The sequence below is a fragment of the Thunnus albacares genome, chromosome 16 (assembly GCF_914725855.1).
Source record: "Thunnus albacares chromosome 16, fThuAlb1.1, whole genome shotgun sequence".
Classification (NCBI taxonomy): domain Eukaryota; kingdom Metazoa; phylum Chordata; class Actinopteri; order Scombriformes; family Scombridae; genus Thunnus; species Thunnus albacares.
In genome coordinates this window covers 29,732,232-29,756,752 of record NC_058121.1, presented here as the reverse complement: position 1 = coordinate 29,756,752, position 24,521 = coordinate 29,732,232, and the positions used below count along the sequence as shown (strand labels likewise).

Here is a 24,521-nt window from a genome sequence, read left to right as displayed (position 1 = left end):
CACACACACACACACTCTCACACACACACACTCACACACACACACACAACAGCCGACACTTGCGTTTACTGACACACTCTCTCTCTCTCAAACACACACTCTCTCTCTCTCTCACACACACACACTCTCTCTCTCTCTCTCTCTCACACACACAGTCCTAAACATCTTGTCAATTTATGCATGTTCTTATTAATTTATGCCCCCACCCACCCACCCAAATGCATAACCGGCCGCTTAATGCACAGTACAGATCCGATAATGGATAAAAGAAGCATTCATTCACAAATTAAATCAGGAGACGTTTAAAGTTTTATTTTTCAGCTACATCATAAAGTATCAGTAGTCTACATGTATCAAACACATGACTTATAAGCCCCGTTGTATGTGCTTGAAATACACAAATACTCTCCATACTTCCTTATCGTTTAAAACTAGACCAAATGTTCATTATACAACATGACCTAAAACACATAACAACCCAGTAACAGACCTGCAGAGGCCATAAACAATCAAAACAAATAGCATCTATTCAGGTAACCTGGCCCTATGAGTGCTGTCCGTGGTGCTGATTTTATATGCGTAAACAACCACAATAAAACTTCAGTCTATTTCCACGGACTGACTAAGACATTCAGCTAAACCCAGGCAAGCATGGCACATTAAGCAATATGACCACATCAAAAACTGCACACATAGCTACATGGGCAGTTCAGTCAACAGTAAAGCCATAGAGGGAGAAGGGGGTGTGCATTTCACTCACCCTATTTGAAGAGGAAGGCCATCCCAAGTGCTCTGAAAGTGTAGTGTCAAACTCTGCAGATGTATGTACCAGCTCCACAAAATTGTCCCCATTTGAGCTGCCAGCGGCCTCATTGTCCTGAATGCTTGTTCTTGGCGCGCAAGGTACAAGGCTGCAACAATGAGTCTCATCACAATATCCCGGCTATGATTTGATTGGTGAGAGGCCAAAGGTTGGCTGGCTTCCCTTGGTATAGTCCTGACTAATCACAGATTGGCAGTGGCATGAGGGTAGCCTCATCTGATTGGTTAATGCTTCAATTTTTTTTTCACCAAGGGATGCCAATTTCAGTCTGGCCTCCCCACGGACATGACATTAGTCAAGTGCATTATAGTGTTTCACCACACATTCACCACATAACATTTAGAGGGGCGCTGTTTCACTCATTGTAAAATACTCAATGAGAAATGGGGAAGAGATGACAACAACAGCACAGAACAACCGAAACTGTTAAACGAAGTGTTTTTATTGAAATGACAACTGCAGTCTAAAAAAGCAGGGGAAGCCTGGCTTCCTTTGGCTTCTGGGAGAAAACACCACTGATAAGAGACAGACTCTCTGGATTCCTAAGTTTGTAAGAGCGGACCCTCAGCCTGCAGAACTGACCTTTGTAACCCTCCAAGTGGGGGTTCGATGAGTGAAGCTCAACAGGCTCAGGAAGACCTCCTTGAAACCATTTCGATATGTTGAATTACGACACAAACTAAAAGCATGAAATTAAAGGCCACTTGGACCGGAGGAAAACAACTCCCACCTTATAGATGGAAGACAGGCTCTTATCAACAAAGCCGTAAACTAATCCACATTCCTGAGGACTTTGTGAAACCCCCTTTGCAAATCTGAGGCAAACCTGAAATTCATGTAAATTAAATGTCTAATCATTATGCAACTTATATCATGTTATTCGTCGTGTAAATACAAGAAGAATGGTATAACTTTCATATATGTATGACTTTCTACTAAAGAGATATAAGACTTCAGGTAAGACTACAGGTAACAATACTGCCCTCTATTGACAAGAGTTAAATTTCCTTATGTGAAGAGTTAATGAATGTTTAATAACCATGTATTTGTACTTTAAGTGTTTAACTTGTGATCTATTAACCTCATAGACAATCATATTTTAATAGTTAAATTAGACGAGTAGTTTGGCTCAAAGATTGAAGTTTCTAAAATAATAGGAATGTAAAGATAATATTTGAAGGATTTGAGTTTAAAGTTTTCTTTTATTGTTAAACAATAGTCACATTGAATGCTTTTATATTATGAAGTAAGAGTTATGTCAACTTATATTTAAATATGTTTCTGAAAGTAATCTAATCACATAAGTGTTGCAGAACTTTATTTCCTTTCACTTTAGTATTAAACTTTATTTCAGTAGATGGTTTAAGATGTGTAGATAGTTTGAGAAAGTTGAACTAATGAAGGTTGTATGCTTAGACATCATGAAGTGTTAATATGAAGGTTAATGTTTGTTATTAGAAGAATTGCGTAAACTGCTCAGCTGTTTCTTTAATGGTTTTATAAATATGATACAAGCTGACAGGACCGTTATTAATCAGAAATATCATGAATGCTTGGACATTATGACAGGAATGTGTTTACAGCTTAATGTGAAATAATAGGCAACAGTGACTTGAAGTGTAAGTTTTTGCGTGTAAAAACTCAGAATTAGATTTTCCCAAATTCCTTTACTTCAGGAGACGCAGGCTGCAGACCACCAGCCACACCTAAAGCCCCTAGTACAAAGAAATTGAATATTCATCAATAATTCGGCGCAAACCCCTTTAGAACATCCCTAAAACTCCTCCCATCTTATTCTAACTTATAAAAACAGCCTCAAAGAGATTCCTCTTTGAGCTGGCCTCCAAGAACTCAAGAAAATTCTTAAGACATCTCTTTTATTTGTTTTTCAATCAAATGTATCCGAATTTAATCTTTTATCGCAACAAGTTAATTTGTTTTGTTTTATTAGTAACATTGAGTCTCGTATTTCCACGTATAGTAATTTAATTTGAAGTAAACACGTACAGTATTTATTTTGAAGTAGACACCGCTGAAGACATGAGCGTAGTCAGACTTAACTTTATTTGACACTTAACTCAAGTTACTACAAGCCAAATAAAGCCTGAACGTAAGCTCACAAAGAAGAAGAAGAAGAAGAAGAAGAAGAAGAAGAAGAAGAAGAAGAAGAAGAAGAAGGCGGCTTGAAACTGAACCTGCTCTCTGAGAGCCATATTGAAAACCAGAAGTGAAGCTGGCCTAAAGACTCTTTCAGAGCAGCCTGAAACAGCCTGATTCTTTACCGGCATTCAACACCTCTGCATCCACTGAGATGCGCCACAGCCCACAGCTGATCCGGGCTCTTCCACTGCAACACCGCTGGTGATGCTGCACCAACAACGCTGGACCTGCCAAGATGACGCCTCTACCACGACGACACACCTCAACAGTAAGGCATAACATGGCTTTGTGATCAAGGGTTGATGTCGAATAACGTTAAAATGAAAGAATTTATTTAGAAAAGTTGAATTAGCTTTCCCCTCAGCATTCCCCGGTACAACACGTTAAGCCTCGAGTCACGCACTTCGAGTCACTCTTGGTGAATAATTTTCTTTATTAATTTTTTATCATTCTTAGGCTTATTTATTTTACTTTCTTTTTATTTATAATGTTCTGTATATTATCTGTATATGTTATATTATCTATGCTTTATCATGTATCCTCAAGACGTTTAGCTATTAATAAATGTCTTCATTTATCCTAAAAGTGTTTGGTCGTTTCTTTGAGCTGCAGTAAACAGAGGTCACTGTTTGGGACAAGATCGTACGACTGTAAGACTGATTCACTGATTAAACTGAACAAGGGTTAGTGCTTCCTCCTGGCACTAATAAATCCTAACCAAAAAGGAGATGGTGCCCTAATGACGAGGTAATTCATTAATAAAGTATTAACGCTCCTACAACACCATGAGAACATGAAAGTTTAACAAAAGAATAACTTTATGCCGGCTTTTTCCAGAGGTTTCACTCACATTACATGACCTTCAAACTATTACATCCATGATCAAGAATGAACTTTTATGTTCAGCCTAAAAGTTCTTTACCTGAGAGTAACCACCTATCTGTCCATACCTGAGAGTGTCCAGTCTCCAGTGTGGATCCTTCAGTCCAGCAGACAGAAGTTTTTCTCCTGACTTTCCTGGATGATTGTAGCTCAGATCAAGCTCTCTCAGATGGGAGGGGTTGGAGTTCAGAGCTGAGGCCAGAGAAGCACAGCCTTCCTCTGTGACCAGACATCCTGACAGACTTGAAATATAAAAAGATTGATAACACAATGTTTTTTAATCATAAGTACCAGAGTCCTACAGATGTTGTGCAGAATAATTGACATTGATCTGAATATAAAGCAGCATGCAAATGATCAACTGTTAAAATCTCTCTCTGAGTCAGCTTTATTCTCATTGTTCAAGATAACAAAATTATAGATGCTGTATCCTGACCTGAGAGTTTCCAGTGTGCAGTGTGGACTCTCCAGTCCAGCAGACAACAGCTGGACTCCTGAATTTTGCAAGTTGTTGTTACTCAACTCCAGCTCTCTCAGACTAGAGGACTGGGAGCTGAGAACTGAGGACAGAGCTGCACAGCTTCTCTCTGAGAGGTTACAGCCACTCAACCTGAAGAAGAATTAGTGATTAACGTAATAAAGAAATGTTATTTCCCTTCCATAAAATATTAAAGGTTTGTTGATATTTTTGGCTGGACCTGCCATGGACCAGCCCTATAACCCAGAATGTCTATCACTGACTCACTGACTGAGTGATGAAGTAGCAGTCACATGTCACTCTCAGCGCAGCCCCAAAATAAGTTTTAAAAACACACATTTACCAAGCACCTCACATGGAGGCTCTGACACTGACAGGAGCACAAACCCATGGATACAAACAAATGCAGTAGATCCATTTTACCAGCCTGCACTGCAGCTAGCAGCTAATTAGCATGCCTAGAATTGTTAGCATAGCTGTGTCGTGCTGTGTGTGTGTGTAGTCTATATACTGTATAAAAATAAGTTGTTGCAGTGGTGTTTATAGTTTGACAGCACTGTGCTGGGTAGGTGACGGGTGTGTTTACAGTGTTTTTGTGCTATGAAAGACGTCACAGCTTAGCATGCTAATCCTACATTAACATATGAATAAGACCATATGTTTACAGACATCCGAAGACTGAAACAGATGAAAGAGAAAATAAAAATAATTAGAATAGTTACAATTGATGTTAAAATAAGTTATCTTTCAAATGAAACATCCCAAGATATGAGTGGAAAGTATTTTTCTCACAACTGCATTTATACCTTTTTTTTACTCAAATGTAGCTTAACCATGTCATGTGATATGCTACTTCAGTACACTTTAACAACAAATATTACTGGCACCACCACAGAAAATTGCAGATGGACATTTAATATCCAGGAATTCACATTATAGACACTACCACTGACTATGCCTGTAAAAAAATTGGCCACAGTTTCACACATTGACCATACACAGTCCATCCATATACTAGGACTAGTCTTGTTTATAATCAAATAGCGTATAAGTACTTTTCTAGTCATCCATCCACTTACAGAGCTTTATTTGAAGCTTTGACCACTGGCAGCAGCCTCAGAAGAGCCTCCTCTGAAGCAGAGTATTTCTTCAGGTCAAACACATCCAGATCTTTTTCTGATGACAGTAAGATGAAGACCAGAGCTGACCACTGAGCAGGAGACAGTTTATCTGTGGAGAGACTTCCTGATCTCAGGTACTGTTGGATCTCCTCCACTAGAGAACGATCATTCATTTCATTCAGACAGTGGAACAGATTGATGCTTCTCTCTGCAGACAGATTCTCACTGATCTTCTTCTTGATGTACTCAACTGTTTTCTTATTGGTCTGTGAGCTACTTCCTGTCTGTGTCAGCAGACCTCGTAGGAGACTCTGATTGGTCTGCAGTGAAAGACCCAGGAGGAAGCGGAGGAACAAGTCCAAGTGTCCGTTTGGACTCTTTAAGGCCTCATCCACAGCGTTCTGGTAGAGTTGGTTTAGTTTGTCTTTAAAGACTTTAGACCACCAGGATGTCGCTTGTTCTTCTGCCAGCAGATTGACTCCAGAGTTGATGAATGTCAGATGGACATGAAGAGCAGCCAGAAACTCCTGAACGCTCAGATGGACGAAACAGAACACCTTGTCCTGGTACAGCCCACTCTCCTCTTTAAAGATCTCTGTGAACACTCCTGAGTACACTGAGGCTGCTCTGATATTGATGCCACACCCTGTCAGGTCTGATTCATAGAAAATCAGGTTGCCTTTCTGCAGCTGCTCAAAAGCCAGTTTTCCCAGAGACTCAATCATCTTCCTGCTCTCTGGACTCCAGTGTGGATCTGTCTGAGCTCCTCCATCATACTTGACGTTCTTCAGTTTCAACTGAACCACCAAGAAGTGGATGTACATTTCAGTCAGGGTCTTGGGCAGCTTTCCTCCCTCTCTGCTTTTCAACAAATGCTCCAGAACTGTAGCAGTGATCCAGCAGAAGACTGGGATGTGACACATGATGTGGAGGCTTCGTGATGCCTTGATGTGGGAGATGATGGTGCTGGCCTGCTTCTCATCTCTGAATCTCTTCCTGAAGTACTCCTCCTTCTGTGGGTCAGTGAACCCTCTGACCTCTGTCACCATGCCGACATACTCAGGAGGGATCTGATTGGCTGCTGCAGGTCGTGTGGTTATCCAGAGGTGAGCAGAGGGAAGCAGTTTCCCCCTGATGAGGTTTGTCAGCAGCACATCCACTGAGGTGGACTCTTTAACATCAGTCAGGATCTCATTGTTGTGGAAGTCCAGAGGAAGTCGACACTCATCCAGACCGTCAAAGATGAACACAACCTGGAACTCTTCAAACCTGCAGATTCCTGCTTCTTTGGTTTCAGTAAAGAAGTGATGAACAAGTTCCACCAAGCTGTACTTTTTCTCTTTCAGCACATTCAGCTCTCTGAAAGTGAATGGAAATGTGAACTGTATGTCCTGGTTGGCTTTGTCTTCAGCCCAGTCCAGAGTGAACTTCTGTGTTAAGACTGTTTTCCCAATGCCAGCCACTCCCTTTGTCATCACTGTTCTGATTGGTTCATCTCTTCCAGGTGAGGCTTTAAAGATGTCTTCTTGTCTGATTGTTGTTTCTGGTCTGTCTGGTTTCCTGGATGCTGTTTCAATCTGTCTGACCTCATGTTCATCATTGACCTCTGCAGTCCCTCCCTCTGTGATGTAGAGCTCTGTGTAGATCTGATTCAGAAGGGTTGGGTTTCCTGCTTTAGCAATCCCCTCAAACACACACTGGAACTTCTCCTTCAGGTTAGACTTGAGTTTATATCGACACTCTGGAGCACAAGTTCCTGAATGAACAAACAAATGAAATCAATCAGATGATTCTACAGTAAATTAGTAGAATGTTAACATTAAACTGCAGATGTTTATATTTTCCTCCACTATGAAATATATTCAGCTCATCAGTTGAGGACAAACAGTTTCTGACTGTTTTCAGCTCAGAAGAATTCATAGATGTGATGCAGATGTGTGCATCATATTAACAGCAGAGTTTGAAATATAAACCTCTCCCATGTTGCCTCCATTTCCTCTCCATCATGTTAAATCTGTTAAAATCCTCTTACTGCTCTGCAGACAGTCAGCCAGCTCATCCTGCTTCATTCTCCTCAGGAAGTGCAGTGTGATCTTCAGAAATGCCTCTCTGCTGCTCCTCCTCTGCTCTTCATCCTCACCATCCAACACCTCCTCAACCTCATTCTGACTCTCTAAGCATTCTGGGTAATCTGGACTCACAACCTTCTGGATCTTCTTCAGCTCATTCTTCACAAATTTGATGATGTTCTTCTCCAGCAGCTGGAACAGAATAAAATGTAAATTTAACTGGTAGAAGTCAACATCAGATCATCTGTGACAGACTGAAAACCTGCTGGTCTACAGAGTGCAGCATGGAGACTGTTAGGACCAGAATGGTAGTTTAGTATTTATTCTGTGGCTGTTGTAGTTAGCAGTAGTAGCTGTGCTTTACATTTACACACCATAAATATGGAGTCCAGGTGTGTTTGATGCTGCTGGACAGACTGACCACTGAGAACCTCTGAGCTCTGCTGATGAACTCTGTGAAGAAAAGATGAAGTCTTAGAATAAATAATGACATCAGTGTTAAAGGTGTTGTGTTCTATCACAGTGGATCCACGTAAAACACTCGGCTGTTCTGTCTTACCTCTCATCATTTGTCTCTGTAAAGACTTTGTACCTCTGTTTTAAAAAGTGTTATACAGATAAAGTTTGTGTTTTTTAGGAAAGCGTCTGTAGGAGGAGTGTGTGTGTTTGTAGTTATGAGGACCTTGTGTGTAAAAACAGTATTAGTCACTAAGGTAAAGAATTAATTTTTATATCAATGATATGTCTTCTTATGAGAGTTGGATAATAACAGACACAAACATTTTACAGTCTGACCTCTGATCAGCAGACTGATGTCCATGTTTGAAGGCAATAGGTCGACCCATAGACCAATCACTCTTCATGGACACACAGCTGGGTTCAGGAGAATCTGGTCTTTGCTGATGGATCCTGATGGAAACAGAGAAATGATAAAAACAAGTGTAACTTACAGTGTTGATCCTGAAGATTGTGTGTTTTGTGTTTTTGTGTTTTGACACATCAGGTGTGTTTACATAAACCTGCAGTAAGAAACTGATCCACACAGCTACAACAAACTGGTATTGTTAGCGTGGCGAACTAGCTTAGAGACCACAGAGCCATCTCGATCTTGTCACACCCTGCCTGGACTTTGTGTGTTTTTTGGTCTTTTTATGTTCTTGTGTTCTTTGGGGTCTCCTGGTTTGCACTTCTGTTTAGTCCTTCTGTTCATATGGGTCTTGTTATATTTGGGTGGTGGGTTTGGACTGCCTTTTGTTGTTTAGCCTGGTGTGTTGTGTACCTTAGTTTAGGTTCATGGTGGTTCTTGGACAGGTTGGTGTGGGTTGTATTTAGAATATTGTGTTTTCTGGGTTTTAGTTTTGTTATTGTGTTTCCCTTGTGTGTTCATGTACTCCTTCTCACCTGCACTGCTTCACCCTCGTTAGCCCTGCTCTGCTTCCTGTGTTTCCTCAGCCAATCACTCCCAGCCTGCCCTTGTGTCTCGTCACCTGTTCCCCATCCCTTGATTAGTTTAGTCTGTATTTAAGGTCTGGTTTTGAGTTGAGTCTTCCTGGGATCATTCGTTTAGTTTCGTCTGCTAGTTTTGTTCAGCTCTGTTTGCCTGTTCTTGACCATCCACAATTAAAGGAGATTTTCATCAAATCTGCATTCCAGCCTCTGCGTTTGGGTCCACTCCTGCTTCCCCAACCTGACAGATCTGATCTTCCCTGGACACAGTCTGCTCAAACATGATCTCCTGCTATGAAGCCTTTGACAGCAGGACATCAGGCCTCAGTGATGTTGGTGGAGACCAAGAAAAACAACATGACAGAGGCCTGTACTACAAAGCAAGTTCAACATACCCAGGATATCTTTTCATTACCTAGCTTCACTGAACCTAACATTGGCTGTCCAGATAACCAGTACTACAAAGCTGGTTATCAACTGCTCAGTCAACCCGGGGTTTTCCTGCTACGAGGGCGATCATGTGACAGAGGTGGAGTTTTTAATTATGAGTGACATCATCAGAACCATGAATGAAGTACTTCATGATATGAGATGAAACGATGAAACCAAGAACCTACAGAAAACTTCTGTTTTACCAACAGCCAAAGGTCATATTCAACGAAGTGAAATGTAAACGATCCTGTAATCATACAACAGAACAAGAAGATGTAGAAACACTAGCAACAATTTCTACATATTAAAAGTAGGCTAGAGCTTAAAATACATGTAGGAATTATTATATATGACTTAAGTATAGAGAGAGTATTTTTTGCTATTTAGTTGGATGATGAAGAAACCATCTGAATATGTCACATAAAAAGACAAATTTAAAGTAACGTCAGACTGTTTCTGCTACTGAAGCAAAGAGTGTAAAAGTAGTTAATAACTGATGAGTCTATCTGACTGAAAGGTTGCTTTATAATCATGGAGCCAATTAACAGTGTTGATTATTTCTTTTAATAAAAGACAAGCTTTGGTTTTTATTTCCAACAATCATCACACAGGTGTCTCATGTTATTCTGAGCTGCAGTGATGGAATCAGAGTGTAAAATCATCCACACTGTCAACTGTCACTCCAGGGATAAAGTAAACTTTGTACAATTAATACGCAGCTAAAATCATCATCAGGTGTTTAGTGTTGTGAACGATCTCTCCGTTTGTTAGAAGCTCTGTTTTAAAACCAGAGTGGAAACAGAAAGTCTGAAACAATAAAATGTTTCTACTGACCTATAATAATATATATATTGTTCTTTTTTACTTGTCACTTTATTGTAACTCAGGACTTTTGTCCATGTCGGGATCCTGTAGGAATGATGACTCCAGTGATCTGATTGGTCAGTGGTCGGAGTGTTGACAGATTGTGATCTGATCCTATGAAGTTAACCTGCTCCACAGCAGGTTAGCTGCTCAGCATCAGTTACCATGGTGATGAACCCCAGTAAGAAGTGAACCGGCGATGTAGGACTGAAAACCCAGAGTTAAACCTGAAGTTACCTTGATAACCCCAAATCCTGCTTCATAGTACAGGCTTCTGGTCACAATGTCAGTCGCCAACAACAACCTGTAGTTAGTTTGAGTGACAGCTGCCATCTAGTGGTCGTAGTAACTGTGAGGTGGAGCAGTGGTGCAGTTCAGCTGATGTTTATATATGTGGACAGATATCCTCATTCAGAGGAGGAGGCTGGATGGAGGCTTTAACCCAACAGTAGACTTTGCCACAGGAGACCATAACTACAATGGTCCCCGAACCTTAACCTCGTGGTTATTATTGTTGCCATGACAACGAAAGTGGCCTAACTTTAAGGAAGTAGTAACTTTAACTCACCACATGTTTCTCTATTCTTAACAAAGTCACATCATGAAATATTATTATAGTTTAACAGTGACGTGTGACAGTTTTATAAAACACAAACAGATGATGTCGTCCTGCTGATTACTGCTGATAGAGACGCCAGATTAGAAAACGCTGCTATGTGTAGGTCTGGAGTCACATGATCAAACCACTGGTTGTTTAATTCGGAGGAGTTGTAAAAACAGTATTAAGGAGGACAAGAATTAATTTTTACATCAATGATATGTCTTCTTATGAGAGTTGGATAATAACAGACACAAACATTTTACAGTCTGACCTCTGATCAGCAGACTGATGTCCATGTTTGAAGGCAATAGGTCGATCCATAGACCAGTCACTCTTCCTGGACACACAGCTGGGTTCAGGAGAATCTGGTCTCTGCTGATGGATCCTGATGGAAACAGAGAAATGAGAAAAACAAGTGTAACTTACAGTGTTGATCCTGAACATTGTTGTGTTGGTGTGTAGTTTGGTGTCAGTGAACTTGAGCTTCCTGCTCAGATTCACATACAGCTGCTAGTTTAGTTGCTTCCTGCTGCTGCAGACTCACCATCCTGGTGGTGTGAGGCTTATTGATGCCTGTCTGCAGCTTCTCCTGGACTATTTGGCATCTGTCCTGATCTGGGCCTTGTCATAGTAAATGGTGTCTGATCCTGCTTCAACTATCACTACTGTCCCCATAAACCTCAATCAAGATTCAGAGTCTTCCACAGCTACCTTCCTAACTGAAGAGTTAAACAATTCAGATTGTTAGATTATTTACAAGAAGCTGCACTTTTGATCATCTTTTACTGTTTTGTTTATCTTAATAACATACTGTTGCACATCAGTATTGACTCAGTGTGTTTCTGTAAAAAGATCACATGTCTTGTATTAACTCAGATACTTAATGTGTTTGCTGTGTGTTTGCCTATATATCATTTATAATCAAGATTATCTTGAAAGTGACATGTTTTTAAAACGTATAACAGACGTCCGGGTCAGACAGGACGTCAGCTGGACCATTTTAGAAAGTAGATCATATTAAGTTGTTAATCTCAGCATATAGCAGAATGTACACTGTATACAGAAACATTAGCAGAATAGTTAAATAGTCCCGTTGATGATGGTACAGACATATTTTGACGTTGCTGGAACATCCAGGTAAGATCACGGATAGCAGCACAACTTTCATTGTGGAACTATTTTTGAGTCATTACTTCTTGATTAAGTTTTGCTGGGATAGTATAATCAAGCTGCAATAGAATTTCACAGAAACATGTAAATATGTTGCACATATGCAGATGAGAACAACTTTATTGTGAGTTCAGCTTCATTTAAACACAGTTGAGGTGATCACAGAGAGCAGGACGGTCAGAACAGGTTTAACATCAAACAGGAACAGTTTGCTAGTCTGTTCCCTCGGTTCAGTCTGTTAGTGCAGATTTCCACATCAATATTCTTTTTCTACCAACTGACTCCTGGGGGCCTCTGAGTTTGTGCATTGAGGATAACTCTAGTTTATTACAAGTTTGGTCTGTGGTGCTGGATCCTTGTGGTATTTTGACCAAAGCATACAGCATACATTTTATTATTATTTGTGTTAACTTGTGGAAAAGGGTATAATATGGCTCCTTTAAAATCTAAAAAAAAAAAAAAGACCTGTAGATAAAATAACGCTGAAAAGAATTTTACATTTTAATGCTGATAACAGCTGCGTTAGGAAGAGAAAATCAATGACTGCTCTATTCTTACCATCGATCAGCTGAGGGGTGTTCATGTTTGAAGGTAATAAGTCGATCCATAGACCAGTCACTCATGGACACACAGCTGGGTTCAGGTCCAGGTCCAGATCCAGCAGAGTCTGGTCTGTGCTGCTGCTCTGGGCTTCAACACAACACACACAGAGCTTTGAGTGTGAATAATGATGGTGGAGTGATGTGAGTGGAGAACAGTGATGGACAGTTAGAGATCCTCATCTCACCTCTGAGCTTTGGTCTGGCTGTCATGTTCCCCACACAGAGAGCTTTTAGAGGGAGGGACTCCCTCCTCTCTGTCCTCACACTGATCCATAGCAGAGAAACACCTTCACACAAACACAACAACAAGCTCATTCATTACAACAAGCTGCACATCACAGAGCCACACTGCTGTCTATCACACTGTCATTCTTTATTCTACCACCAGATGGAGCCAAAGTCAGTAAGTACTTTAAGATTTCCACTGTGGATACATGTTGAAGAAACTGCATTAACTATATTCCTTTTTATACAGTTGTATTTTTGTCCACTAGAGACTCATATGCAGCAAGTTATAGTTCACTTCTGTTTAAAAACTGATGACATGATATATTTTTATTCAGCTGTGTGGCAGAAAGAAGAAAATACTCACCAGGTGAATTCAGATCCACATCTGGTCACAGAGTCGTTCTACCTTCACCTGTAGAGGAAACACAGAGAGAAGCTGCAGCTGATTCTCCTTCATCAGTCCTTCATCATCAATCTGAGGACGCTGTCACTCTCTCATAACTTCACAGTCAAAGTCCAAAACCATAAAGATGATATTAAACCAGTGAACCTTGCAGCAGAGTTCAGCTCCAAACACACAGGAGGAACCTGCCAAGACTCTCTGTGAGGACATTAAACAATCTCACAGTGCCGCAGTATTCTGATTTACCTGGAAACTGATGTTCATCTGTCCACAAACTAATGTCATTGTTGTCTGTCTGATGTGGACAAAAAGGAGCAAAACATGTGGAATATTTAAACAACTGAAAGCTTTAACCCTTCCTTTACCAAAATACATTATCTCCACTTTGTCATGAAACTGCTGCCCAGCAATACTGTTGCTGATGTATTTGCAGCAGATTTTACTGTTTTATGATCAATTAATTAACTGACTACAAAGCATTTATTTAAACAAGATGATTTACTTTTAATGATATTTTTAAAGGTAAATATTTATTAATATAACATGTAAAAATCAGTATCATTGTACATGAACCCTTTAACACCCAGTGTCAGTTGTGTTCTGTACTTTATATTTGGGGAAAGTTTTCTGTTTGAGAATGACTGTAATGACCAAACACATGAATCTGATCTATTGATGAACATATTACATGTTAATATTCATTAATATTCATTAATATTTTCATTAAACCAGAAGTCTGAGCTGGATATTATTCTTCTCTATATTCTCACGTAAAATAGACAAATTAATCTCGTTAATTAAGAGTAATTAACAGACCACCACAAAGTGGAGCCTCAACATGAACCACAGAATTAAACAGACAAACATTTGAAGAGGTTGAATTTCAGTTTCAGCAAAACGAAGCTTTTCTTGTTTTTTCTGTAGTTTTGTTCATTCCACCAAAGCACAGAGTTTCAACAAGTTTAGACCTTTTTTGGACCAATAAGATGCAATTTAAGATGTATTTCACATCCAAACTGGTAAAAAGTACAAAGGATATGAAGGAAAATCAAAGTCCCAGAATTACTTGTAAAGTTAATCAGTTAATTAACCTAATTTAAGTGTTTTCTACTGCGGTCAAACCAGCCGCCACGTTACTTCCTCCTGCGCAAACACGTGTTTTATTACGGTAATGAGGTTTTTCCACTTTGAGGAACTGAAAAATGCGTTGATAAAACACAGTTTGCCGTCGCTTTAAAAACAAACAAACAAACAAACTCTATTTATCGTTCTAAACACCAAACCAGTTTCACTGGCTCTGAATTTCCAGAATGTTTCACTGATGAATAAAACAGAATAAAATCCCTTCAAACATATTAAACACTAAAACAAGATGTTCAACTCAGAAGTTTATTGAAAGGAAACTGAATGTTTCTAATCACTGACTCAACTTCAGACACTCTACAGCAGTAAACTGATGCACATCAGCCTGCAGACCCGTATTTGATGAGATGTGGTCTCAGGGATCCCCATCAGGTTTCCATCAGGTTTTCATAATAAACTGAGTGTGAAACCTTGTTAAGAGACGTCAAACAGTTTCTATAAATTAAACAGTTTTACAAAACATCACAATATGATTTAGATCATTAAAGCTGGTTAAACAATGTTAAACCTGAGTTCTGCTGTTCTAAAACTCACAAAACCACCTTCAAAGTCTATCCAGATAGCAAAAATGATATGGCCCAGATCCGGCCCAGAGCCTCCATAAGTTGTGGGCCAGATCTGTAAAATGGACCCGGGCCGGTGTCCTTTGGCACAACGGGCCAATAACGGTGCGGATCCGTTTTTTCGCTTTTGGGCCGGTACTGGGCCAGCTCCAGAACGGATGAGATTATTTTGTAGTCATTTGTCCGAAGGTGGGCCAGATCCGGTTCAGTTCTGTACTGGATCCGGCCCAGAGCTTCCATAAGTTCTGGGCCAGATCTGGCGTCCTTTCTTATCTGGGCCGGTACTCGGCCAGCTCCAGATCGGATCACTTTCTAGCCATTTTGTTCAAATATTCGCTGTATCTGAATTAGTTCTGGGCTAACCTTTATCTTTTCCATAACTAAATTCAAACTAAAAAAAAGTATCTCTGGATATAAATTTCTAGAACTATAGTTGCATCATCATAACTGGTTGTTTTTTAAAAAAAAAAAAAAAAAAAAAAAAAACAGAAATCATAAGTTACGACAGGAGATGCTGCTTTGTTGATCGTTCACTGTACACTCATCAGTCAAAATCTGTAATGAAGTGTACTCTACTCACGGTGGATTAACTCCAGAAAAAAGTGAATGAAGCGTGACATTACATCACTTGGGTTTACCTGTGCATGTTGAGTGTAAACTGAGTAAATATAAAATAGTGTAATTATGTCATATGACAATAGCATATGGCATATGAAGAAGAGACGAAGTCCTTTTAAACCCATAATTTAGAGTGTAACAGAAGTATAAAAACTGACCTTTGACACACCAAAGCACACTGGGAAGAACTAATGTAATTGTCAGGGACCAAGCAGTAAGGCTCAAGAACACCAGGTGTGTATCATAAAACATTGTTATTTATTTACAATTTAATTTAATCTTAAAATTCAAATTCAAAATACAAAGATCACTAGAGAAAAGTAAAACAGCATAATGAACTCAACCGGGTTGGCAGGAATAAACAATTAACTAACAACCTTAATAGCAACAACAATACCAACATTATTCACAACCAAACTAACTGTGACCCCTACCCCCCCAAAAAAAACAAACAAAAAAAACCCAACAAAACTTAAAATTTAACTGAATCCCAAACATATCCCCACCCATATGACCTCTCCCACTGCCTGCTGTCACTTCCACTTCCTCATGCCACTTCTTTTGCTGGATCCATGAAAAACAAAAAGTTACAACATAATTTAAAGCAAGCAAGAAATGACAGAATGTTAACCAAAATGTGTGCATACAAATTAGCAAACTGTCAAAAAAGAGTAAAGCTGCACCTCTCTGGATGAGACAATAATCATAATAATGAAAGCAGAGATCATTACACAGTGATGCGTCCTCGTATTTAAAATTAATTCCATCCAAAGTCTGACTGGAACTGAAACTAAAGTAAAGTATTCTGTAGAGTCTGAACGACATTTAACTGTTAGTTAATCAGACTCTTTGGTTCTGTGAGGAGAAGCTTCGCTCTGATCCATCAACCAAATCTCTGATCTTTATCACTTGTTTTGCCCTTCATGAATCATAACGATGCATTTGCTACATTGATAAGGCTCCTATGTTGGTTTCGTTTTGTAGTTTTGTTACGGCGTGGATCGATACATTTTTTTTCTCAGAAACAGATTTCACAGCGAGACTGAAGTTAATGCAACTTAAGTGTAAAACGACCAATCTTCAAGACCTTTAAGACATTTTAAGGCCTAAAATTCAGATTATTGGACTTCAGACTTTTTAATGAACCCGGAAACCCTGAATGCAGTCAACAAATCAACATAACTCATCACTATAACAACCATCTCTACTGTTATCACATCATTTTAACACAAACATGATGAAAACTGTTGGTTACGTTACCTTTAGATGCTGAAAATAATCTGAATCAAGCTGATGAGTGAAGATGAAGTTAATCCGCAGCTTCAACAGGGAAACCAACCAGAAGAGGAACAAACATGTAACTGACAGGAAGTTTTTTTTTTTAACCCTTATTGTAATGATGAATTTATGATTCATTATTATAACATCTGTGTCCTCAGACACACTGGAGACAAACATTAAACTCTGTTTAACCAGTAAAACCATTGAAATGAAAAACCTCTTTTTAAGAGTCCTGGCTGAGAGCGGCAGCAACAACGATGATTACAGACAAACAACATAAAACACATAACACATAAATATATCATGTCTCATAAATACATCACAGTAATAGAGTGAAAACACTGCAGTACAGTCATATAAAATATTACATCCTGAAGAAAACAACCCAACAGCTGTCTGGATAAAACTAAGAGAAATAAAATGAATGAGAATGTTGACACATAAACACTGTTTATTATAAATACTGTATAATAAATTCTGTTATATATTCTTTATAATAAATACAGTGTAATAGAAATACTATCAGGGTGCAGTACAGCCTCCGGCCTGCAGCGGCGCTGTGAGGACATGAGCGTTGGAGCGGAAGTGACGTTGATATTGTTGTCTTCTAATCGTCCAATCAGAGCCGCCGCAGGAAGTTTAAAAGCAGCTCTGACAGCGGGTCGATTTGAATGTTGTTTTGATTTCTGAACATCTGAAAACTGTAAAAGGTGAGAAATAAAAACAGTTTATTGGTTAAATATTGTTGTTGTGACGCGGTTTATGTGTATTTACATGTTTATATGAACATGTAGCTTTAAAGCTAAACGAAGCTAACTGACTCAACACACGTTAGAAACGTTTAACAGCTTCGACAAACTTGATTCAAAACTTTGTGACTTTAAGTGAAACTCGCTTATCGGCAGAAGTGTGTCAGAAACACAACACGGGTTCAGACTTTATGTGAAACAGGAAGATCCGGCTTTAATCCGGCTCCGAGACAAACAACCAAGAAGCTGCTGGTTGGATAAAAACAGACTTTATGTGATTTATTCCTCAGTGTGTTGATCAGTTCTCTGCTGATCGAACATTGTGATCAGCAGCTTTGTGTTCAGCTCTGAGACGTTTATCACAGATTAATTTCTGACTAACAGCTAATAAATGTTCTAGTTTAGCTGTTAACTTCCTGTTTTCAGAAATCTGGTTTATCTGGTAACTTTTCTAATCAAACTATGGGACAGTTTATAAACAGACGAAATGATGATCAATAGATTGAGATGAGATTTACACACATTCATGTCTTAATAATTACAAATGAACATATTTAATCTGAGCAACAATGTAAAAGGATTCAGTGTTAAAGAGGAAACAGAAACAACTGAACTGAAGCTTAAAAAGTTTATTTAATGAACAAACAGACTTCTGTTTTTAGTAGAAGTCAAAGTATTTTCAGACGTGTTATTAATATCACAGAGAGACATATTTAGGCCTGTTGTTATGTTTTGGAGTGATTATTGATTATTGCTGCTGTATAACTGTTTCGGACTGACTAGTGTGTTCTGATTGGTCCGTCAGATCCAGGTGACGTCATGGCTGAGGTGGGATCCTGCAGACAGTAAGTGTTCATCATCAGGTCACATCAGAGCTGCAACAATTAGCTGTTTAATCCATCAGTGGCCAAATATTCTGACAATCAATTAATTGATTGGAGTCATTTTTGCAAATAAAAAAATTCTCTGATTCGGCTCCTTAAGTGTGAATATTTTCTGGTTTCTTTAGTTTCTTTGACAGTAAACTGAAGATCTTTATGGCCAAAACAAGACATTTGATGACGTTGTCTTGGACTTTCACCATTTTCTGACTTTTACTGGACCAAACAAGTAACTGATTAGTTGAGAAAATAATCAGCAAGTTAATTGATGATGATGATAATAATAATAAAATAACTATTATAAAAATAATAATGATGAAAATAGTCACTAGTTGCAGCTTTAGATCACACACAGCAGACAAAAAACCAATCCCTATTCAGATTTTTCTCATTTGTATTTTCCTGTTATCATGAAAAAGTTATTTCATGATCTCAAGATTAATTTATTATAAAGAAATATGTATATTAATACATAAAAGTAATATTTCTTCATGTTTTGGTCACTCATGGTTCAGGTGACACAAATAAACATATGAAGTTTATTATTAATTCTTCTGACAGAAAAAAAATAGTTTTTAGTAGATAAATTCTGTACCAGCAGTAGAACTAATTGCTCCATCTGTTCCCTGATTGGCTGCAGGTTGGCCAATCACAGCGAGTCGTTGTTGTCGTCACAGACACACCTGAGCAGAGGGGCGGGGCTTCAGGAGGAGGGCGGGTTCCCTCAGCAGAGTGCGTACTGTAAAGACGGGCTGAGGAGAGGAGGAACTGAGTTCAGCTTCGAGGAGCGAAGAGCCGAAAGATACAACCAGCAGAAACAGCAGCAGATGGACGGTGCGTTCACTGACATGTTTATTGACACATGACACGCTCACTGACACATTCCATGACATGTGACATGTTCACTGACACGTGACACTCTCACTGACACGTTCACTGACACGTGACAGGCTCACTGACACATGACATGCTCACTGACACGTAACAGGCTCACTGACACATGACATGCTCACTGACACACTCACTGACACGTTCACTGACACGTGACAGGCTCACTGACACATGACATGCTCACTGACACGCTCACTGACACGTGACAGGCTCATTGACATGTGACATGCTTACTGACACGTTCACTGACACGTGACACGCTCATTGACACGTTCACTGACATGTGACATGCTCACTGACACGTGTCAGTGAACGTGTCACATGTCAGTGAGCCAGTCAGCAAATGTGTCACGTGTCAATGACACGTGACATGCTCACTGACACGTGACAGGCTCACTGACACGCTCACTGACACGTGACAGGCTCATTGACACGAGACAGGCTCACTGACACGTGACATGCTCACTGACACGCTCACTGACACGTGACAGGCTCGCTGACACGTGACAGGCTCATTGACACGTGACATGCTCACTGACACGTGACATGCTCACTGACATGTTCACTGACACATGACATGCTCACTGACACGCTCACTGACACGCTCACTGACACGTGACAGGCTCATTGACACGTGACAGGCTCATTGACACGTGACATGGTCACTGACACGTGACATGCTCACTGACACGCTCACTGACACGCTCACTGACACATGACACGCTCACTGACACGTGACATGCTCATTGACACGTTCACTGACACGTGACATGCTCACTGACACGTTCACTGACACGTGACATGCTCATTGACACGTGACAGGCTCATTGACACGTTCACTGACATGTGACATGCTCACTGACACATTCACTGACACGTGACACGCTCATTGACACGTGACACGCTCACTGACATGTGAAATGTTCACTGATACGTTCACTGACACGTGACACGCTCACTGACACGTGACATGCCTGCTGACACGTGACAGGCTCATTGACACGTGACATGCTCACTGACACGTGACATGCCTGCTGACACGTGACAGGCTCATTGACACGTGACATGCTCACTGACACGTGACATGCTCACTGACATGTTCACTGACACGTGACATGCTCACTGACACGCTCACTGACACGTGACAGGCTCATTGACACGTGACATGCTCACTGACACGTGACATGCTCACTGACACGTGACATGCTCACTGACACGTTCACTGACACGTGACATGCTCATTGACACGTGACAGGCTCATTGACACGTTCACTGACACGTGACATGCTCACTGACACGTGAAATGTTCACTGATACGTTCACTGACACGTGACACGCTCACTGACATGTTCACTGACACGCTCACTGACACGTGACACGCTCACTGACACGTGACAGGTTCACTGATACGTGACACGTTCACTGACACGTGACACGCTCACTGACACGTGACAGGTTCACTGATACGTTCACTGACACGTGACAGGCTCACTGACACGTGACACGCTCACTTACACGTTCACTGACACGTGACACGCTCACTGACACGTGACAGGTTCACTGATACGTTCACTGACACGTGACAGGCTCACTGACACGTGACACGCTCACTTACACGTTCACTGACACGTGACACGCTCACTGACACGTGACAGGTTCACTGATACGTGACACGCTCACTTACACGTTCACTGACACGTGACACGCTCACTGACACGTGACAGGTTCACTGATACGTTCACTGACACGTGACAGGCTCACTGACACGTGACACGCTCACTGACACGTGACAGGTTCACTGATACGTGACACGCTCACTGACATGTGACAGGTTCACTGATACGTTCACTGACACGTGACAGGCTCACTGACATGTGACATGTTCACTGACATCAGCTACAGGTTTCTGCTGATCAGTTGATCGCTCAATTGATTGATTGATTGATTGATTGGTGAGTGTCTCTGCAGAGAGGCTGAAGCAGCTGCAACAGGTGGAGCAGCAGCTGAATCAGGAGCTGGAGGAGAAGACGAGACTGTTGCAGCTCAGAAGATCACAGCAGGTATGTTAATACTGCCAATAATACTACAAGTACTACTGTTAGTACTGTTGGTACTGTTGGTACTGTTGGTACTGCTGTTAGTACTGTTAGTACTGTTAGTACTGTTAGAACTGTTAGTACTGTTGGTACTGTTGGTACTGTTGGTACTGTTAGTACTGTTAGTACTGTTAGTACTGTTGGTCCTGTTGGTACTGCTGTTAGTACTGTTAGTACTGTTGGTACTGTTGGTACTGTTGGTACTGTTGGTACTGTTAGTACTGTTAGTACTGTTAGTACTGTTGGTCCTGTTGGTACTGCTGTTAGTACTGTTAGTACTGTTGGTACTGTTGGTACTGTTAGTACTGTTAGTACTGTTGGTCCTGTTGGTACTGCTGTTAGTACTGTTAGTACTGTTAGTACTGTTGGTACTGACACTGATGCTACTGCTGCTTCCTTTTGGTATTTTTCATACGTGTTTTCCTTATTTGGACTTTAATGGTCTGAACTACAACACAGCTGATCAGCCGTCAGTCTGCAGGTTTTAAAGGACGAGTTCAGTGTTTCCACTGAGTCTTAAACCAACGTTCAGGAGCCCAAATGAACATTAAAGCTGTGTTTCTTGCTGTAATCATTGCTCCTGTTCATACTGACCATCAGAAGATCCTTCATAATGACCTTACAATGGAGGTGATGGAGGACAAAATCCACAGTCTGACTGCGTCTCTCTGCAGGTGCTTCATGGAGGCTCCGCCCCTCAGATCTGTGACTCAGGTAGACCGCCGACTGCCGCCTCCTTCCAGATATTTGATGAGTCTCAGTCGCAGCCGGCCGCTGCCGCCGCTGCACTGCCTTCTGGGTAATAAACACACCTCATGCAGTCAGGTGATCAGATGGAAACAGCTGTCAGTAAAACTTCATGTTTGTCATCAAACAGAAACTCAAACGAGCTGCTGGACGACGTTTTCCTCCGACCTGACGAGAAAGGTCTGAGTGTGAAGATCCAGTATCCTCATCCAGGTGAGATGTGTTCATTATTGATTAGTTCATTATTGATTAGTTCATTAGTTTACTCTGATAGAAACCTTGAGTTTTATTGTTTAAATGTTTTAGAGGCTGAAAACTATTTAACTGATTATTAAAATAGTTGCAGATTAATTTTCTGATTGATCTTCTCTCAGGTGGCGTCGCTCCGTCTGAACACTCTCAGGTTTGTTCTCACCTCAGATTCATTTACCTGTAAGTTTGTTGTCACCTGTCAGACTGTTTTATACCATTGATCATCATACCTGATGATGACGATGATGATACAACTCAACTGGAAGCAGCAGAATCTGACTTTCAGTGTTTTACACTGAGCCTACACTTCCCATAATGCACCTGGATGGTGTCTTTTATCAGAGCCTCCTGCAGGATGATGTCATAGTGATGTCTGCAGGACTCGCTGTGACATCATCAGGCCGCAGATGACATCATACAGCTGTTTCACAGATGTTGTCTCTCAGCAGGAAGTGATGCAGTCTGACGTCTACGAGGCTGCTGATGGTGAGTTCAGCAGCAAACTTTATTATATTGATCAGTGAACAGTTTTATGATTTATTGACGACTCGTGTTCCTGGTCTCAGGTCATCAGAAGGGGGCGACGGAGGACCTGCAGACTCAGGCGGAGCCCCACCCCCTCGCCGTCTCCCAGAAACCAGTGTTAAAAACCAGGAAGGAGCTGAGTCCCATCCAGGAGACCAGCGTGGAGGCCAGCTCTCTGACCTCACTGGGAGCAATGTCTGCTGGGAACTGTAGTCCTCTGGAGGAGGACCAGGAGGACATGGACCACGCCCCCTCACCTGGTGAGGAGTCTGACGGGTTTTTACAGATTCAGTGTGTAGAAAACAACAGTCAGGTCGGAAACTGACGCTCATGACTTTTTTTATCGTTCTGGTTCTTAAAGAAAAAAGTTTTCTGTTTATATAATAAAACATTTATTTTATTTAATGTTTTCAAGATACTGAAAAACTCTTTTACACAACAGTTTACGTCTCTAAACTGGAACATCATCATCTTTTAAAAAGACTAAATATCTACAGTAGGGAGCAATTTCTTTAATCAATAGTCAGATGTGTTGACAATCGATTAACACTTTATGAAATACGCTGGATGTTTTTTCATTATAAAAGCATGTAAAGGTCTGATGTGACCTGCAGTATGTTCGACACAAAGTCAGAGTCGGCTGCAGTAGTAATTAGTTTAATGTACAGATTAAACACCAAGTTATTAAATGATAAATTAAATAACACAAATTATGAAGCTCTGTCACCGTCTATTCAACAACTGATCAGTAAAAATCCAAACAGCTTCATTAGAGACATAATTAGATCAGATGTGTTGGACATATTTAATAATTAATTATCATTTAACCAAATGCTGCAACCTTCAACAGTAAATAACCTGTGATGTTATTGTATAAATGTGAAACATGAGACAGACTCCATTCTGACTGGTTTAATATAAAATCATCTACTAATCCAGCTGCTGGAAACAGCTGCACAAATCGCTCAGACTCTTTCAGTCTATTTGTTGCCACGACTACGACACGTTTATACTCAGAGCGTCGCTGCTGTTGGCAACGTGTGACCGGAGTCCTGCTGTCTGCTGGTCTGACACTCAGCAGGTTAAACACTGACTGCTGAGTTGTGATGTTTCTGTTCCAGGTGGGGGCGCTGTGGATCCCAGTGACCCGGACATATGGCGGCGGCTGCTGGACCTCTGTGATGTCACTTCCTCTCCAGAGTTCCACTCAGAGCCCCGCCCCCTCCCTACAGTGGAGGAGCACAGCTGTCTGCAGCTCGGTACCTTTATTATTCATTTATTATCAGGCTATTATTGTATTTACGGCTGCTGAAGTCTCTAATCATTAATAATCAGTTTATAAAGAGTTAATAACTGGTTTATTATGCAGCTGTCAGCACATATAAATATTTATTAATGTATTAATAACTATAACTCCTCCTGAGGACACACTGAAGTGTTTGCTGCTTTAAAAACAGATAAACTTCATAGAAGTTATAATAAATACTGAACATCTG

At 40.5% G+C, this 24,521-nt stretch overlaps 3 protein-coding genes across 6 annotated transcripts in view; 1 reads left to right on the top strand and 2 right to left on the bottom strand.

Annotated features, from left to right (window-relative positions):
- LOC122999432 (NLR family CARD domain-containing protein 3-like) overlaps positions 1-8,167 on the bottom strand; it is a 69,277-nt gene extending 61,110 nt beyond the window's left edge. Inside the window, exons 1-5 of one of the 3 annotated variants that reach the window (XM_044376361.1) lie at positions 7,908-8,167; positions 7,497-7,725; positions 5,423-7,220; positions 4,302-4,475; positions 3,934-4,107 (exon numbers count right to left, since the gene is read on the bottom strand). In XM_044376361.1, the coding sequence (XP_044232296.1) occupies positions 3,934-4,107; positions 4,302-4,475; positions 5,423-7,220; positions 7,497-7,725; positions 7,908-8,102 (2,570 nt within the window). In that variant the 5' untranslated portion in view covers positions 8,103-8,167. The remainder of the gene's footprint in view (positions 1-3,933; positions 4,108-4,301; positions 4,476-5,422; positions 7,221-7,496; positions 7,726-7,907) is intronic. The other 2 variants (XM_044376362.1, XM_044376360.1) reach the window with 2 other exon arrangements.
- Positions 1-16,948, bottom strand: part of LOC122999435 (NLR family CARD domain-containing protein 3-like) — a 98,571-nt gene extending 81,623 nt beyond the window's left edge. The window contains exons 1-2 of the mRNA XM_044376366.1: positions 16,864-16,948; positions 13,241-13,288 (exon numbers count right to left, since the gene is read on the bottom strand). The gene's annotated coding sequence lies outside the window, so the exon portion shown is untranslated. The remainder of the gene's footprint in view (positions 1-13,240; positions 13,289-16,863) is intronic.
- A 541-nt stretch (positions 16,949-17,489) lies between these two features.
- The window catches only part of bub1ba (BUB1 mitotic checkpoint serine/threonine kinase Ba), a 12,135-nt gene continuing 5,103 nt past the window's right edge, over positions 17,490-24,521 (top strand). The window contains exons 1-10 of one of the 2 annotated variants that reach the window (XM_044376387.1): positions 17,490-17,594; positions 18,439-18,478; positions 19,155-19,348; positions 21,374-21,465; positions 22,176-22,300; positions 22,379-22,461; positions 22,623-22,651; positions 22,950-22,986; positions 23,067-23,285; positions 24,147-24,284. In XM_044376387.1, the coding sequence (XP_044232322.1) occupies positions 18,453-18,478; positions 19,155-19,348; positions 21,374-21,465; positions 22,176-22,300; positions 22,379-22,461; positions 22,623-22,651; positions 22,950-22,986; positions 23,067-23,285; positions 24,147-24,284 (943 nt within the window). In that variant the 5' untranslated portion in view covers positions 17,490-17,594; positions 18,439-18,452. Of the gene's footprint in view, positions 17,595-18,438; positions 18,479-19,154; positions 19,349-21,373; positions 21,466-22,175; positions 22,301-22,378; positions 22,462-22,622; positions 22,652-22,946; positions 22,987-23,066; positions 23,286-24,146; positions 24,285-24,521 lie in introns of both variants that reach the window. The other variant, XM_044376386.1, reaches the window with a different exon arrangement.